The following is a 17393-nucleotide window of genomic DNA, read 5'->3' as shown; positions in this document are numbered from 1 at the left end:
AGTAGCATGTAGTTTAATGTCCATGTGTCTGTGTTTTTCTAGTTTCTTTTTGTAATTGATTTCTAGTTTCATACTGTTTTGATTAGAAAAAAGCTTGACATGATATTACTCTTGAATTTATTTAGATTTGTGTTGTGGACTAATATGTGACCTATCCTGGAGAATGTTCTATGTACACTTGAAAAAATGTCTTCTGCAGTTTGAGGATGCAATGTTTTGTATATATTGGTGGATCTATCCATTGATTTTAAGTGGGGTGTTAAAGTCCCTACTATCACTGTATTACTGTTGATTTTCCCTTTATATCTGTTAATATTGGCTTTAGATAGATGTATTTAGATACCTCTATGTTGGATGCATACTTATTTACAAATGCTGTATCTTCTTAAATTGATCCTTTTATGATTATGTAATGCCCTTATTTGTCTTTTGTTGCAGTTTTTTTGACTTTATTTTATCACATATAAGAGTGTTACTCTCAGCTTTGTTTTAATTTGCATGGAATATCTTTTTCCATCCCTTTACTTACAGTCTGTGTGTGTTTATAGATCTGGAGTGAGTCTCTTACAGGGAGCATAATATAGATAGGTCTTGTCTTTTTATACATTCAGCTACTTTAAGTTTTTTGATTGGAGAATTTAGTACATTTACATTCAAAGTGATCATTAATAGGTATGCTCTTATTGCCATGGTGTTAATTGCTTTTGGATGTTGTATAGTTTTTCCCTGTTCTTTTCTTCTTCTCTTTGTCTCTTCCCTTGTGGTTTGATGATTTTCTTTAGTGTTTCGTTTTTTTAATGTCACACAGTTTTCAAGTATTATACCCCTAGCTTTAGTTTTCCCATATGACCCGTGGTTTTTATTGCTTAATTCTGCAATGTGATAACTTTTTTAGGAAGGCATATACAGAAGTTTCAAATGTTTAATAATTAGAAGTAAAATTTACTGAATGGGTACTATGTTCTAAATATTTTACCTAGTTAGCTATCTAAGTTAACTTAATCCTAAAATGACCTTATGGGTTAGGTATAATTATTATTATCCCCATTTATAATGGATGCAATTGAGATTTAGAGGGGTTAAATAATTTACTCTCTATCACAGAACTAGTAAACAGCTGGGACTCAGAACCCAGCCCTATGAGATTTCTGATCACAACTGGAACTTAGCCAAAAACAAAAACCATTATAATACAAGGCAGAATGTAAGCACTATTTGAGAGGTTAAACAAAATAATAATCAAGGAACTCAAAGGAAGGGAAAGATGATATTTGCAAATAATGTAATTCTTCAAAGAGATGGCAGGATTTGAAAAAAAAATTTTTGCGTGAAATCTTGACCAACAGAGATGAAGGAGGGTAATACATGTGGAGGGAATAGCTGACAACCTAACATACAGATAGAAATTGTGAGATCTCTTCAGAGAGCAAAGGGCAACTGGTGGCTGCAGCTGATGGTCTGAGTTGGGAGCCCCAGGGAAGATAGGTAAGAAAGAGACCACCAGAGCCTCCCTGTGGAGGGCCTCACACTATTAGGAGGGGAGCCTTTGTTAAACATGGCACACAATGGGGAGTCAGTTTTTGATCAGGAAGTTAACATAAATAGGGCTGAACAATGAGAAAACAAATCTGACAAAGATTGTAGCAGAGAGTGACTGAGGGTGTGGGCAGGGCAGGGGATCTGAGTCATTGGAGGCCACCCCTGACAGCTTCCAGGTTCTTTCACGGCTTGAGTGTTTTGCAGTACAACAAGGCCCTCTACAGGTTACCCAGATGACTAGATTCAGAGGAATTTAGATGAGGCAGGATCTTAAAATTAATCCAGTCAAACCATCCTGGCACACTTTAAGATCCATCAGTTCAGTTCAGTCGCTCAGTCATGTCCGATTCTTTGCGACCCTCTGAATCGCAGCACACCAGGCCTCCCTGTCCATCACCAACTCCCAGAGTTCACTCAGACTCATGTCCATCGAGTCAGTGATGCCATCCAGCCATCTCATCCTCTGCCATCCCCTTCTCCTCCTGCCCCCAATCCCTCCCAGCATCAGAGTCTTTTCCAATGAGTCAACTCTTCACATGAGATGGCCAAAGTACTGGAGTTTCAGCTTTAGCATCATGCCCTCCAAAGAAATCCCAGGGCTGATCTTCTTCAGAATGGACTGGTTGGATCTCCTTGCAGTCCAAGGGGCTCTCAAGAGTCTTCTCCAACACCACAGTTCAAAAGCATCAACTCTTCAGTGCTCAGCTTTCTTCACAGTCCAACTCTCACATCCATACATGACCACAGGAAAAACCATAGCCTTGACCAGACGAACCTTTGTTGGCAAAGTAATGTCTCTGCTTTTGAATATGCTATCTAGGTTGGTCATAACTTTCCTTCCAAGGAGTAAGCGTCTTTTAATTTCATGGCTGCAGTCACCATCTGCAGTGATTTTGGAGCCCAGAAAAATAAAGTCTGACACTGTTTCCACTGTTTCCCCATCTATTTGCCATGAAGTGATGGGACCAGATGCCATGATCTTCATTTTCTGAAAGTTGAGCTTTAAGCCAACTTTTTCACTCTCCTCTTTCACTTTCATCAAGAGGCTCTTTAGTTCCTCTTCACTTTCTGCCATAAGGGTGGTGTCATCTGCATATCTGAGGTTATGGATATTTCTCCCAGCAATCTTGATTCCAGCTTGTGATTCTTCCAGTCCAGCGTTTCTTATTATGTACTCTGCATAGAAGTTAAATAAGCAGGGTGACAATATACAGCCTTGACGTACTCCTTTTCCTATTTGGAACCAGTCTGTTGTTCCATGTCTAGTTCTAAATGTTGCTTCCTGATCTGCATACAGGTTTCTCAAGAGGCAGGTCAGGTGGTCTGGTATTCCCATCTCTTTCAGAATTTTCCACAGTTTATTGTGATCCACACAGTCTTAAGATCCATAGGAACCCTGAATGAGAAGACAAAAACTGGCTGGGTGTCCAGGGCACACTCCTGATCAAAGCTATGTTAAGAATATAGGGTCAGAACTGTGTATCTCCTATTATATATCCTGTATCTATGAGATCTCCTTTAACTCCTATTATATATACTGTATCTCCTTTTTTTCTAGAAGCTAGATTTCTATAGTAAAACATCTTGATTTCTAAATGTGGGCTGGATTTAAAACAGATGCCTTGAAAGACAAAGGAAATATATCTGTGGACGCGATCTGCCTTATAGGCTGCACATTTTCAACATACAACTTTCAACCAGGAAGGGAATGTGGAGGTCATCTCTAAACAATATCTTTTTCACTTAACAGACAAAGATAGCCAGTCCAAATGGCCCAGCAAATTAGAGAATCACACAGCCAGACTAGATCACAGGTCCTTTAACAATCCATTCATTGCAGATTTTTTTTTTTTTTAATGTTGCTTCCAATTTTTGACCCAAGCTGGACCACTACCATTGACTGTTTTTCTCTGAAGAATATATGGCACTAGGGTAGGATTGGGGGTGTTGTGGTGGGAAGGAGGTTGTTGAGATTTTCCCAGAGATGTGAAAACCACTCGCTCCTCATCTCATTACCAAACTGAACCACGATGCCCCTGTTAGGATGTTAGTGCCAAAGAACCCTTGTCCACAGGCTGGGATCAAGTGTTCTCAAGTGACCAACTCATTCCCTACATCCTGTGGATAAACCAGGGTTCATTTATAGTCTAAAGTCTCTTCTCAGACTGTACATTCAGTAGGCACTTGAAGCTTGTTCTGGCCCCACCCTAAGGACGCTATTCATATTTTAATAATCTGCAGATGACACCAGGAAATTTTTGTGGTCGATTCATGACAAGGTCGTTATTTTATATATTTTAAAGAAAATAACTTTTCATTTACTTGCAAATCTCTTGGGTATATATTCAAACTCATAAGGAAAAAAAGAAAGAAAATCAACCCCCAACACTAATGTTTTTCATAAAATGTTGGGAACAATTTTCAAATAGGTTTAAATAAGGGACTTTGGCATTAGATCTATCTAGATCTATCTAGCCTCTGCCACTGAAAGGCTATGTGACCTTGAAAAGAATGATTTGCCTTCTATAAGCCTTAATTGCACATAGGTGTGGGTTAATTAAAATAAAGCTAATAATGCTTTTCAAACATTTTAAATGCTCATAGATGGTAGCTATATTACACTATTACTTCAGTTTCCTTTGAGAAGAGACTCAATATTGAATCAATAGTTTTGTATAGTTAAAAAAAATCTAGATATGCCATGTTTTTCCAGAAAGATGTGAAGCCTAACTAACATTCTGTTAAAGAAAACTGCTAGTTTGATACCTGCTAGAGTGTGGTATTAACAGAATTTTAATCTAAGTTACTTATGCTCCAATATTATCTGAGACATAAAAATTACAAAGAAAGCCCATGAAGTATAGGCATAAGACCTGATTAAACAATTCAATTATTCTTGTTACTGTATAATCATATTCTTCATCTTTATGAGATACTTCTCTGGAAGCTGTGGGTATTGGCCACAATCTGTAAAAGCCCTCATGTTTTGTTTTGGCGGAGGAGTAAAATGTAGTGATGGATCACATTTTTTCACATGGTTATTCTCAAGAAGTCTATACTTTGAATTCTCAAGAAATAGCTACTTAGGCCTTGTACTCTGAGTTGTACATTCATTGAACATTTAACAGAAATTTGGAGCTGAATCTGGAAGATGTGCTTCTGAATGTGCTACTGAATAGGGCTGTGCCAAAAGTTTGGACAGAAATGTGGACTCACCCAGATTAGCAGTCCCAAACTCACAAATTAAATTTCAACACTTCCAGTTCATCTTGGCAAATGCTAGTATCCTGATGTCAGACAGTAATGATGTAAGCCAGAAAGAGTGGTGTTTTGCAATAGAGAGATTCTGGTAACCCTTCCCATGAGTGTGGGTTGTAGGATATCAATATTTATATCATATCACAGCGTGTGTTACAGTTTGCAAGGCAGAGAAATTAGATGGTTTACTCATGGTCTTCTGTGGAGAAGTGTCCTTCTGTTCAACATCAAAAGCTTAAATTGCTCATGTTTCATTGTTATTTCCTTAAGACATTCTTTTTTCAATTGCATATAATAAATGGACATTTTCTTGATGTCAGCAAAATGGGACGTTTCAAAATTAAAGGGTTGTATTGTGCCAGGAAACACTAAAAGACAAACTGTATTATCATTTCATCTACTTCCAATATAATTATAGGAAAAAAATAACTCGGGGAAAGCAGTTATAATTCCTTTTTTGTAAATTTACTCTCTCAAGCATGACTGAAATTATAGTGTTTGCTCCTACTGCCGTTGTGCTCCCAAGGGCTAATTAATGAAGCGCTCATGAATACTGATGACTTAGGAATGTGTTCTCAAGAACTGAAGGGCAGACACAGGAAGGAGACAAAATGGGAAATGAAAGAAACTGATGAACTCCGTTGACTGGTTTGATTTAGTCAAAGATGCCAGAAATACGTTCTCATTTCTTTCTTAAATGACCCACCACACCTAATAGCTGAAATGTAGTTCTGATACCAGATCTTCACCGGTAGGCTTCTGTTCAGGGAGGGTCTTATTTCATATAGGAAAAAACAGAAAATGAAAGATTTGCAGAACATCTTATACATGTTCCTACTGAAGACCTGCTTACAAATGTAAATTTTGCCATAAGAATACCAGGGATTTCTTCCTGGAAAATGAACTCTAGGAGTTATATGAGCACAAGATTCCTTTGTATGACAGATCATAAACAGATGGCTTCTCAGGAGCCACACTCTAAATTTCCATATTTTCTTACTGGGTGGATTTTATGATGTTAATGCATACCCATCCAGAGGTGAAAAAAAATGAAGCTCTGTTGGTTTTCTGCTTTGATCTACTTTTTGGTTTGGCATTTGGGAATTTTATTCAGTTAAGTATACATTTTAGAAATACTTATAGACAGCAAATATTTGTAACTCTTTAGTTTATCACCTTTCCAGAGACTTTAGTCTTACTTCCTCTTTCTTTTCATCAGGAGGCAGTCCTTAATTAAGCTTTATTGTTTCTTCCTGGACTCTCCCCAGCTTTTTAACAGCTATTTGAAATGCTCAGGAAGAGGAGTCATTGGGAGGAACCTTTACCTCCCTACTCCTTGGGATGATGTAACCTTTGCATACTTTGTGAGATCATGCAGAAAGTGCTGATGTGCAATTCATCTGCATTAAATTCCTTCAGAAGGAAAAACAAACTGAGCAAGTGAAATGCCTTCTACTCAAAGGAAAACAGAAGGTAGTTTTATTTAGAAGTGAATGAAAAGTCACAACCTGATGTAAGAGAAGCCATTGCTAGTAGGCTTCCATTGTAAGAAAGTTCACCTTTGACTCCTTTTTTAACCCATGCTATGATCAAAATACTTTGCTTATCTATTCCACAATAGAAAAAAATTAAAAAAGTCCATAGTCTTAGATTGAATCTAAAAGAAACGTGGTAGATACTATTCTTTAATTTCATGTTTCACTTCCTTTAAGAACAAATTCTTAAATTATTATTTTAACAACCAAACACTACAATATACACCGAAGATAATATCCAGTGGTGTGTTTCAGAGTGAGGGGTAAGACTGGGGACAGACATGGAGTTGAGAATAATCACACTTGCAACACAGATGTGTAAATTTTTCTCCCTTCTCTCAATATCAAATTTTAGTGCTAGAAAGGCTTTGTGGAAAATGACATGAAAGTCCAAAGAAATTAAGGGGGCTAGGATTATTTGAATTAGGTGGAAGAATAATGATTAAACAGGTAGGACCATAATTCTCAAAATGTTATTTCTACCAATGTTCCATTTTCTCCACATACAAATCTTCTATCAGGTATTCAGGAATGGTAAAGAAAGTTTCCACATGCTCTTGGTTGATGAAAATGTCTGGTTCTTCAGTTTCTATTTTAGAGTCAATTGTAGAACTGTATTCATTAGTAGAATTTTAGAATGTCAGTCCAAATAGTCACCAGGTAATTCCACTAACAATAGGAGAAAGTGATGAACATAAGCATTTGAGGACTAGTGAGTCGAGCACAAAATTTTATAATCCATGCAGAAACAAAAATGTTTTGCCTATTCAAGACTCAATATCCAGATAAGTTTTCAGTCATCAGAAACTCTTTAGCTTATTCCATATTTCAAAGTTTTGCCACAAGCTTGGGATGATTTATGTTTGCCTTGGACGTTCTGTTTTCTTTTCTCTAGCTTAGACTTCAGTCACATGTTTGGGTCACCGGAAGTGCCATAACACTAATCTCATCTGAGTAGTTGACATCACATTCTTTTAGACACCATGAAAGCAGCATGTTTCAGATTTGGTCCATAGAGCTGTGGTCCAAAATCCTGGTAACAAGCATAGTGAAGAACCCAAGCATGGCCTTGCTTAGGCTGACTGTGTTGTAGGAAAGCGGACCCCTTCCAGGGCCCTAAACTGGGCTCTTGTCTAACACTCAGAAATGAAGTGTCCGAGGAGACACATGTGCTGACAAAGCAAGAGATTTTATTGGGAAAGGGCGCCCAGGTGGAGAGCAGGAGGGTAAGGGAACCCAGGAGAACTGCTCTGTCACATGGCTTGCAGTTTGGGTTTTATGGTGATGGGATTAGTTTCCGGGTAGTCTTTAGCCAATCATTCTGACTCAGAGTCCTTCCTGGTGGTGCAAGCCTTGTTCAGCCAAGATGGATGCCAGAGAGAAGGATTCTGGGAGGTGGACGGACAGCTGGTGTTTCCTTTTGACCTTTCCCGAACTCTTCTGGTTGGTGGAGGCTTATTAGTTCCCTGTTCCTTACCAGGACCTTCTGTCGTAAAACAGCTCATGCAAATGGTTACTGTGGTGCCTGGCCAGGGTGGGAGGTTTCAATCAGTGTGCTTCCCCTAACAACTGCATAGTTGATAATTATTGTCATGAGAATTCACATCTGACATAGTCAGAAGCATACAACTCAGTATCCCATAGGGAGAACAAAAACCACACAGAAGCAGCAAACCCAGAGTAGGGCTGTGAACTTGACTTCTGTCACTGTAGCTTGTTCCCTTGGCTCCCATGGTGCTTTAACGATGACAGAGTCTAAGCACCAACGTTGAAATTTATTCTCTCATTTCACCACGATCCCAACTTTCTAGTCAGCCTGGAAAGTTTTGTTGTTTCTCTTGAAGATTTCAGTTTGGGGCCCACTGATTTACACCAATGCCTCATGAAAATTTCTTACAAAGGCTTCACAGTGGTCTTCCTCCGGAACAGATATTGTAAGGTGATTTCAATTTTAGATACCTAAAACAGAGCATTGGTTTCCATATGAATTTGACTGCTGTTTGTATAGCTTATTGAGAATTATATAAATGCTCTGGTATAACAGTTGCTCTTGGTGTCCCACCTATACCCGCTTTGCCATCCCCATCCCTCAGCAGCTGTGGGTATTAATAAGGCTCATGTGCTTTGTGCTGTGCTACATTGCTCAGTCATGTCTGACTCTCTGTGACCCTATGAACTGTAGCCCACCAGGCTCCTCTGTCCATGGGGATTCTCCAGGCAAGAATACTAGAGTGGGTTGCCATGTCCTCCTCCAGGAGACCTTCCCAAGCCAGGGATTGAACCCAGGTCTCCTGAATTGCAGGCAGATTCTTTACTGACTGAGCCACCAGGGAAGCCCAAGAATTCTGGAGTGGGTAGCCTATCCCTTCTCCAGGGGATCTTCCCGACCCAGGAATTGAACCAGGGTCTTCTGCATTGCAGACAGATTCTTTACCAGCTGAGCTTCCAGGGAAGCCCATAATAAGGCTCACAGCACCATCCTTCTCTAGAGGACTGTCCTCAGCCAAGAGAGGATTTTGCCTGAAGATTTCTGGGAGATTCCAAGGCCCTGTCCCTTACCCCACCAGGAGCATTCTGACATCCACACCTGATGACTCAGTACTAAAACCAAGCTCCCTCACCTCCTTAGGTTGGGTCAGAGATGCCATTCATGTTCTAGGTCTCCCTGTGGAATCAGGCTGAGGATAGGTTTCAGCTAAATCTACATCTTTGCTTCCTTTCCACTCTGCTCTAGCTTTCCTACTTCGTTACAAGTTTCAGCTTTGAGTAGTCCCTTGACCAATCACTCACTCAAGAATCTCTTTCATAGTTCTTCTTCTAGGGAACTTGACCTCAGGCAGTTGTCTTATTTACACTAAAAGGTCTTACTTCCTTTTCTTTGTTTTTCCTTTCTTGATCTCTTATGCAGCTGATTTAACAGATTTTGTATTAATCGATCCACAATTGATATAACAAATTTTACTCTCTCTAAGGTGCAGTTATTAAGAAAATATTTTTTTATGTTGTATAATAACTTTTGGTCATTTTAAAAATGACAACTTAGTTAACAGAGTACAGCAAAAGAAATGTATTTTTACTTTTCTTTAATGTATGTCATGTATTTTTTGACTTTTCCTTATATGTGATTTTAGGTAAAATTACCAGTGTGGAAAGGCCAGAAATAATAATTAATAATTAATACATGAGTAATTTATACTTAGTGGATCAAATTTGTCTTCTTTAGCTTTTAGCAGTAGGCAGTATCTCCTGCATGTACCCTCGGTTGATGTCTGGGAAGAAAATGGCCCAAGTTTGTTACACACTTTCATTAATTTCATACTTATATTTGATGTGTCCATTCGACAGATATTTACTGAGCACGTACGGTGTCCCAAACACGGTGTTCAGCACTCCATATAGTTTTGCACAGGACACAGTTAATCTTCACCCTTGTGGACTGACTGTCCTACTCATTTACAACTTGATGTAGACAGACAGAGATGAGGATGAAGGGAAATTGTAAATTGGAGCTATCCTATTGCAACTGCAAGTAAATCTACCTCTTGTCTGGGCTTATGAGAAGAGGCACCAAAACAAATATGCAGGAACTTGCCAGATTTACAGCCATATTTTCACTAGACAATTATATATGTCAATGCTTGGTACCTTGTAGGGGCTCAGTAAATGTTTGTCAAATGAATGAGTACCTAGTGACTTCATAATTTTTTTTTTTCTTACCTCTTTCTTATGTAGCAGTAAAAAATAACAAGAAAACCACTTAATAGTAATCCAACGCCAATCCCAATTGCGATGTATTTTTCATAAGAATCTGCAGCATATGAAGTTAAGGTCAAATGCTCACACCTTTCTCCAGTATAACCAGTAAAACACCTTTAAAAAAAAGAAAAAATGTATAATGTTAAAACTCATGATGATGGAAACACATATGACTAATTTCAAAAAATGAAAACAATTAAATAAAAATGATTTAAATTAAAGAGGCACATACCAAATGAAAGTTGATCTATTAAAGAAGAAGAAGCCATGCATTTGATTAAAACCCCGTATAAATGCAGCTTCCCTCATTGGTAGAAGAGAAAGGTAGGACACTTCCATGAGTTGATGTGGAAAACTGTTAACCTACTCTTTCATAAGAGGATGCTGAGTAAATCAATGGTCATAAACAGTATCTCAGTTGATCTAGAACTTTATATTCCTGAAATATTTTTGCCATAGTTTCATTTCATCCTATAATCAACTCATAAAAATCTTAGAAACGTCTTTGCATGTTATTGACTGGTCTCTCAGATGGTAACGAATCTGCCTGCAGTGTAGGAGACCCAGGTTCAATCCTGGTCAGGAAGATTCCCTGGAGAAGGAAATGGCAACTCACTCCAGTATTCTTGCCCAGAGACTCTCATGGACAGAGGAGCCTGGTGGGCTATACTCTATGGGGTTACAAAAAGTTGGACACGACTGAGCAACTAACATTTCCACTTTTCAAAAGTTGTTTTGGATTCAGTAGTTTTGAGGTGTGGCATGAGCTTCTGCATTTCTAACAAGCTCCCAGGTTACACGGATGCTGCTAATCTAGGAACCATACTTTTAAGCAGTGAGAATTAGGTAGGTTAGAAAAAGACTCCTTAGATATTCAAATACAAAGAGAATTGGTGAATCATGTTCAGAGCATGTACCTTTTTTACTGGGTAAAATAGAGGTGTATATAAAGGTACCATGTGAAACACCATACATTCTCCTTCTCCCATCTCTAGGACTTGGGAAGTTCTTTGCAACTACCTGCAGATGGCTTTCTCCAACTCATGGTGGAATGCACAGACACCATTGATGCAGTAACTGTGGTGATCTTCCAGGCAAGGATGTGAGAACTTCAAGGCTATGGGTCCTTCTGTGTAGTCAGCTAGAAAAAGGAGATACTATATTAACAGATGAAGTGGGTCACGCTTTCATAGTAGATTCGTAACACATATACAAAAAGGCCTTTCATTTTAAGAATATTCTTTGAGTGCTCTGCCACTTGAACTATTGATTCATTCCTTTGGCAGGTTACATATACAAAGGTTAGGTTAATATTATCTAGACACATTAATAAATTAGGTGGTGGAGGTGGACTGATTATCATTCTGTTCTTTAGAAATTTCATTATAAGATATAGATACAAGTCTGCCAAAAGGTGGCAGCATTGATACTAGTCAGTATGGTGTCTTAAACAAGGCTTCCCAAATGTATCCTGGATGCTAATAAATATAGAAACTTTCATATACCTGAGAAGTAAGCACTTAGGGAGATGTGGATATGTGCTTGTGAGATAATGAATTTGATTTCTCTTCACTCCCCAGAGGAGTGAGATGAGAATCTGCCCTTGCTCATCTGTGGACCTTAAGTAGCTAATGGAAAGGAAATTGTTTTCCATAACTGATTTCAGAAGAGGTATTGTTATGACCCGTATATGAAGCCAGAAATAATTTATGGCTCAGGCTTAACACAGCTAAGACAATACCTTTGGATGTTAATTAGAAATTTTACTCAAGAGGCATTATGAGACTGTAGGAAAAGCCATGGAGTTGGAATTAGAAAACTTGGGTTTTGATTTCTAGCTCTTAGATTCTTCAGATGACCATACTTGGTCAAACTTTTGTGGTCAAGTGTCCAAAAGCCTTTTTATGGGAAACTTCCCTTTGGGAAGCTGTACTGCAGCAAAATACATATATTTCAGAATGGTTATCTTTCATTCCTTGAAGTATTAAAGACATATACCTATGCTGTTCTTGAGGTTTATGCAGTGGGAATGACATTTGGGTAAAACAGCATAATTTTAGTGTAGTTTAATATTTGATTCTTAAATTCTTCTCAAGCAGAATTAGTGGCATTTTATTTTTGTCATTGTTGTGAATAAACATCATATGTCCTCAACGCATAGCTTCATTTTGGTTGAGATCGCACATTACCTTAAAATTCATATTCATTTTGTTAAATGTAGCATAGTAAATCTAATTTCTCACCTTGATCATTAAGGCAGTGAGAACTTCCCATTATAAACTGTACTAGGTTCTTCCTACTTCAAGATTAACTCAGTTCAATTAACCAAGCCTGAATCAGGATTTACTAGAAAATGTGAGAACTGAAAGAAGACATTTTTAAAAAGAGAGTAGACTAGAGACTCATCTTCCCCCTAAGGACAAGAATATTAATTATAACTTCACAAAAATTTTCCTGAGGTACTAGATTCAGATTTTTTAGATTAAACAATAAGCAGGAAACGAGAATTCCCCAATCAAGAACACAAAGGAAAACTACTGAAGTGATACATTCAATCCCTTTTCTTTCCAATATTATTGCCTGTAACTTGGCGACTACTGATTTGCAGTTCACTATTAGGGAAGAAAAACGGTGGTGATGGGCAAACTGTCCGACACTGAGAGGGAACTGTACTTCTTTAATTTCAACAGTATTATCTTCCAACAAGGATGCTTTCTCTTTGTTTAAAGGCTTGGAAACATGAAGAATTTGGCTAAAAGTTATTCTAAAAGCCGCATATTTTGTTTTTCAAATTAATACATGCTCCAAAATTCAAATGGGTAAAATATTTTAAGGAAGTTTTTAAAATACAAAATTATTGGTGAAATAAAGAATACTTAAATATTACTATCTTTCATGTTCACAAACAAAGTATTTGACTTCATCTTCTTTTATTTGCTGGGCTCTGAGAGCAAGACATGGTGTTTCTTTTGTTGTAAATCACAAAGCCCACCTTCCCATCAGGGAGTGATATTTGATTTGCCTGAGAATCACACCCACCTGATACACAGGTCTTGGCAGATAACAAGCTTCCTAAATTCACCTCTAAGAGTTCAAAGAGTTTGGAAACATGCTGATGCTCAGCAATGGCCAGAAACTATTTTAATAACAATAATAAAATATGTCATCACCATCAACAACAAAAATTGGGTACAAGTGGTTGGGAAATACAGCGTACACTAAAATAACAAAAAACCCCAAAGACAAACAAGAAAAAAGACGTTTCCGAAGATTAGAGAAAGTGGATTAAGGCTTCATCTGCTTGCCAGAAATTTTGGCTGCAAAAGCTCATAATCACAGATCAAAATATTGTTACTCATCGAGAATGTAAAAATGGGGACAAATTGCCTTTAGACATGCCTGGGTTGTTGGGAACTCAGCAGGAATCAGGCAGAAAGTGTGGTAGGTTTCACATCCAAGACTGTAACTGAAGACAACTTTCTCTCATCTGCTCCACTTCCTCCTTTTAAAAAGATGATTCTTTGCGACATATTTACCTGCCACTTCCATTTCACAATGTCCCCATAAAAGATTGTCTAATAATAAGATATATGTTTAAAAATTTCCAATGTTGCTTTTATCACAATCTAAATTTCGCTAAAACATTAAAAAAAAAGTCACTTGAAATACAAAAGTGTGAAGAAAAATACCTTCTGTTTTGTTAACTGTCCAGTTACTCTGCTGGGTTGTGATTGGGGGGCTTATAGTGCTGGCTGCCTCTCCAGTCAGTGCTGTCATTGCTGTGTGAAGGAGGGGAAAGGCATCTTTAGCAGGCTAGCCTCCTTCAACGTACAAGCAACAGATCAAAAGTTATTCTGTCTATTCCCACATCTGTTCTATTTTTAATTCATCTACATTTGAGATCCATAACCTACTAAGGGCAGTTTTCTGACAGTTTCTCATGTATATCAATTCCATTCACTACATTACAGCTAGAGAAAATAGAAACCCACTAATTGTTAAGAGAACATGAATACATTTATAACTCACTCAATCAAAAGGATACTCTCATATCATAGTTAAAATGTCTCAACTGCTCTTCAGTTGTATAGAACAAACAATATAGAGATCTCAGAAAAAAGGTATCAAAATATATTAAGAGAGGAATGTGTCAAAAGATTACATAAGAAACTAAATGAATCCACGGATTCCTTGCTTGGATCTTTGTCATAAAGAACAATTGCTAAAAGCCAACTTCTCACTCACACAGAGAAAGCAAATCCTGTTCACATTTTACAATGACACAACATTAACACAATAAAAAGAAATGACCTACCATTGATCAAGAGATAGACTGATATTGGAACCCCGAAATCCATTTCCTGCACTTGTTAATAGTATCTTGCTCTTATCCTTCTAGACCGATGGGTGGAAGGTTTTTATTGAGCTCTCTCAGAGGCTTTCTTGCATTTATATTTCATGAAGCGTCATCTGGCAGTTCTTAGCAATCAAAAAAATATGTCCTTCTGGCAGCAGCATGAAGCCTTGGGGCGTTCGTGCACTTGTTCAGGATACCTGTGTTATCGGGTAGTGTGATCAAGTTTTTCGTTTGAAACACTGGTTTCCTGTTACCTGTGGGCATAATCATGTTTGTAAATGTACTTAAAACAACAAAAAAGAACTGAATTCAGGTAAAGCTCCCTTGGTGTGAACAGAATTGTTCTAGCTCCTGAGCTGCTAGCAATCCATGCAGGATTCCAAGAAAGGGGACTTTTAATATATCCAAACCAGGAAACATCTTAACCTGTTAATAAAAAGAAATATCCCTGAAGCTGCAGTTATTTACACTACTTTTTAGGACAGATTGGGTTGCACTGTAAATCAAGATATTTTGTTATTTAGTGGCAGGAGAGAACAATTAAATGTGCATAAAAGTAAAGGTTTAATATTCTATTTTAGTTTTTGCTACTTAGTTTTAGTATTTCAAGTTTTGTAAAAATAATTATTTTTAAGAGTATAACATTTACCTTTATGTCATTTTTGCCATTTAATATTTTTCTGAGTAAATGGAATGGCTACCAAGCTCTAGAACTACAGTTCTTAAAAATGTGCCCCAGTGATTAGGCTGGTAAAACACCAAAATACTAATAACAATAATAATATCATCTCCAATAAGATGAAATTAAAATATTTAAATTTGGTACATCTAATGAATAGAAAGTTTTAAGTTTAATATAACATTCACATTTTTTTTGCTATTCATCTACTTGAGACTTCCTTGGTGGCTCAGACGGTAAAGTGTCTGCCTACAATGAAGGAGACATGGGTTCCATCCCTGGGTCGGGAAGATCCTCTGGAGAAGGAAATGGCAACCCACTCCAGTACCCTTGACTGAAAAATCCCACGAATGGTAGAGCCTGGTAGGCTACAGTCCATGGGGTTGCAAAGAGTCGGACACGACTGAGCGACTTCACCTTACCTATCTACTTACGATTATTAAAGTATCATTTTTAAGGTCAAAATATGTAATTATTGCTATTACTTTTTGTGACAATCGGAGCTTCCATAAATTCTCACTTGCCCAGTTTATAATAAAATAATTTATAAATATGTTTCGCTGAGGTGTTAAAGTTTTCTACCAAGAATTTCAATTGCTCATATTTTCTGTACCTTGAAAACTTGTAGAAGTCGGGATAGGTTGTCATTTGCATCACGTCCACCCAGCAAATTCAGTTTACCAGAAAGGATCCTTTTCACTATTCAAATATAAACTTGGCTTTAGAAATCACACAAGAATGAGCTTGTTGAACTCATTATAACTTGGGCAATCGCTTACCACAAGAGTCATCCTTTTAAAGTTAAAGAATATATAGGACTTGGCTTACTTTAATGTGCCTACACAGTTCATATTTCTACTTTTGTGGTTTTCTTTTTAACTGTTATTAGGACAATTTCTGGATATGATTTTTCCTAAGCAAATAGTATTTGAATTATAAGTCATATAATCACTTTCTGTGCCATTGGTGAGAATTTAAGAAGAAATAATTTACAAAGGATTAAATAAACCACAACCAATTGCAGTTTCAGGAGGAAGATGCTAGGAATAATGTTAAATACCTTTATTCCAAAGACTGGGACATAGTACAACAACATCTTTGTAGTAACTGTTAACTGGTACTTAACAGTGCTTTGCATTTGCAGAAGGTTTTCACACACATCTCAAATTTGTCTTCAGTAATCCTGACTGGCCCCAACAAATCCAATGCCTAATATATAGAGCATACTCAATCTATCTTGAGTAAAGAAAGCAATAAACAACAGGTCTTGTTTTAATTCCCATATAACAAATAAAGAATGAAGACTCGAAAGAAATTAAGTGACTTGCCAGAGGACACACCCTAGAGTTGGGACTTGAATCTGTTCAGGATTCCAGGTCACGCGTCCTTTCCATTTCCCCAGCTGCGTCCTCTGGTAGGAGTCAGTATACTGACCTTAAAGGAATTCACATTATCTCCTAAAATCAAGATTTAAGTAAATTACCTTTACCATAAGAATCTAAACATTAAATGAACCGTGGCTTCTGCACATATTTGGACTGAGAGAAGTGGACCGCTGTCTCTCTAAATGTTTCTCCACTCTGGTGAACTAAGCCACATAATATCATTATAATATCAATATAAACTCATCTACCACCTGAGCCTATGAAAATAGCTCCAAGTTATCCTTTGTTTCTTTTCCTCTAGGACTCATCCTGATGGATTCCACGTACACTCTAAGTAGGAAATCTCCAATGTTCATGTCTTCAGTCCTCTCATCAGGGAGTCCCTCAGCAATTCTGAAGAATGGGGATGGTGGGTACTGTAAAGTGGCCATATGGATATTTGTATTCTTGATGCATGTTAGAATGAGAAAGAAAGTGAAGAGCTACAATGCCCATCTATCATTTTTCCCTCTGACCATTTTTACTGTCTTTTTAATTTATTCATCTCTCTCTGCTGCTACTGCTGCTGCTGCTAAGTTGCTTCAGTTGTGTCCGACTCTGTGCGACCCCAGAGATGGCAGCCCACCAGGCTCCCCCGTCCCTGGGATTCTCCAGGCAAGAACACTGGAGTGGGTTGCTATTTCCTTCTCCAATGCATGAAAGTGAAACGTGAAAGTGAAGTTGCTCAGCCGTGTCCGACTCTTAGCGACCCTACGGACTGCAGCCTACTTGGCTCCTCCGTCCATGGGATTTTCCAGGCAAGAGTACTGGAGTGGGGTGCCATCACCTTCTCTGTCATCTCTCTCTAGTCATAAGCAACTCTGGAAGTGCCTTCTCTTCCTGCC

At 37.9% G+C, this 17393-nt stretch overlaps 2 protein-coding genes across 5 annotated transcripts in view; both read right to left on the bottom strand.

Annotated features, from left to right (window-relative positions):
* Positions 1 to 6448: 6448 nt before the first annotated feature.
* Positions 6449 to 14491, bottom strand: EPGN (epithelial mitogen). 2 transcript variants are annotated; one of them, XM_003586215.6, is made up of 5 exons: positions 14404 to 14484; positions 13778 to 13867; positions 11109 to 11229; positions 10050 to 10202; positions 6449 to 8291 (listed from the first exon to the last, which is right to left on the bottom strand). In XM_003586215.6, the coding sequence occupies exons 1-5, from the start codon at positions 14444 to 14446 to the stop codon at positions 8237 to 8239; spliced, it is 462 nt and encodes a 153-aa protein (XP_003586263.2). In that variant the 5' UTR covers positions 14447 to 14484; the 3' UTR covers positions 6449 to 8236. The 2 variants fall into 2 exon arrangements, with proteins under 2 accessions (XP_003586263.2, XP_010804530.1); XM_010806228.4 differs by lacking the exon at positions 13778 to 13867 and having other exon boundaries at positions 14404 to 14491.
* A 74-nt stretch (positions 14492 to 14565) lies between these two features.
* Positions 14566 to 17393, bottom strand: part of MTHFD2L (methylenetetrahydrofolate dehydrogenase (NADP+ dependent) 2 like) — a 151884-nt gene continuing 149056 nt past the window's right edge. For all 3 annotated transcript variants that reach the window (XM_024993325.2, XM_024993329.2, XM_024993330.2), the window contains one exon: positions 14566 to 14699. In XM_024993325.2, the coding sequence (XP_024849093.1) occupies positions 14569 to 14699 (131 nt within the window). In that variant the 3' untranslated portion in view covers positions 14566 to 14568. The remainder of the gene's footprint in view (positions 14700 to 17393) is intronic.

Source organism: Bos taurus, chromosome 6, assembly GCF_002263795.3.
Source record: "Bos taurus isolate L1 Dominette 01449 registration number 42190680 breed Hereford chromosome 6, ARS-UCD2.0, whole genome shotgun sequence".
NCBI classification, from domain to species: domain Eukaryota; kingdom Metazoa; phylum Chordata; class Mammalia; order Artiodactyla; family Bovidae; genus Bos; species Bos taurus.
Note: the sequence above shows the minus strand (reverse complement) of the source record. Positions and strands in the feature narration are given on the sequence as shown.

Bases quoted from the DNA above. Each gene is read 5' to 3' on its own strand.
- EPGN (XM_003586215.6), bottom strand. From the start codon at position 14,446: ATGGATTTCGGGGTTCCAATATCAGTCTATCTCTTGATCAATG. The intron at 10,203-11,108 runs GTAGTTGCAAAG...TTTTTTTTAAAG, and splicing joins TTGGAGAAAGCCATCTGCAG to GTGTTTTACTGGTTATACTG. The intron at 8,292-10,049 runs GTAAGAAAAAAA...GCTCTGTTTTAG, and splicing joins TACTGCTACATAAGAAAGAG to GTATCTAAAATTGAAATCAC.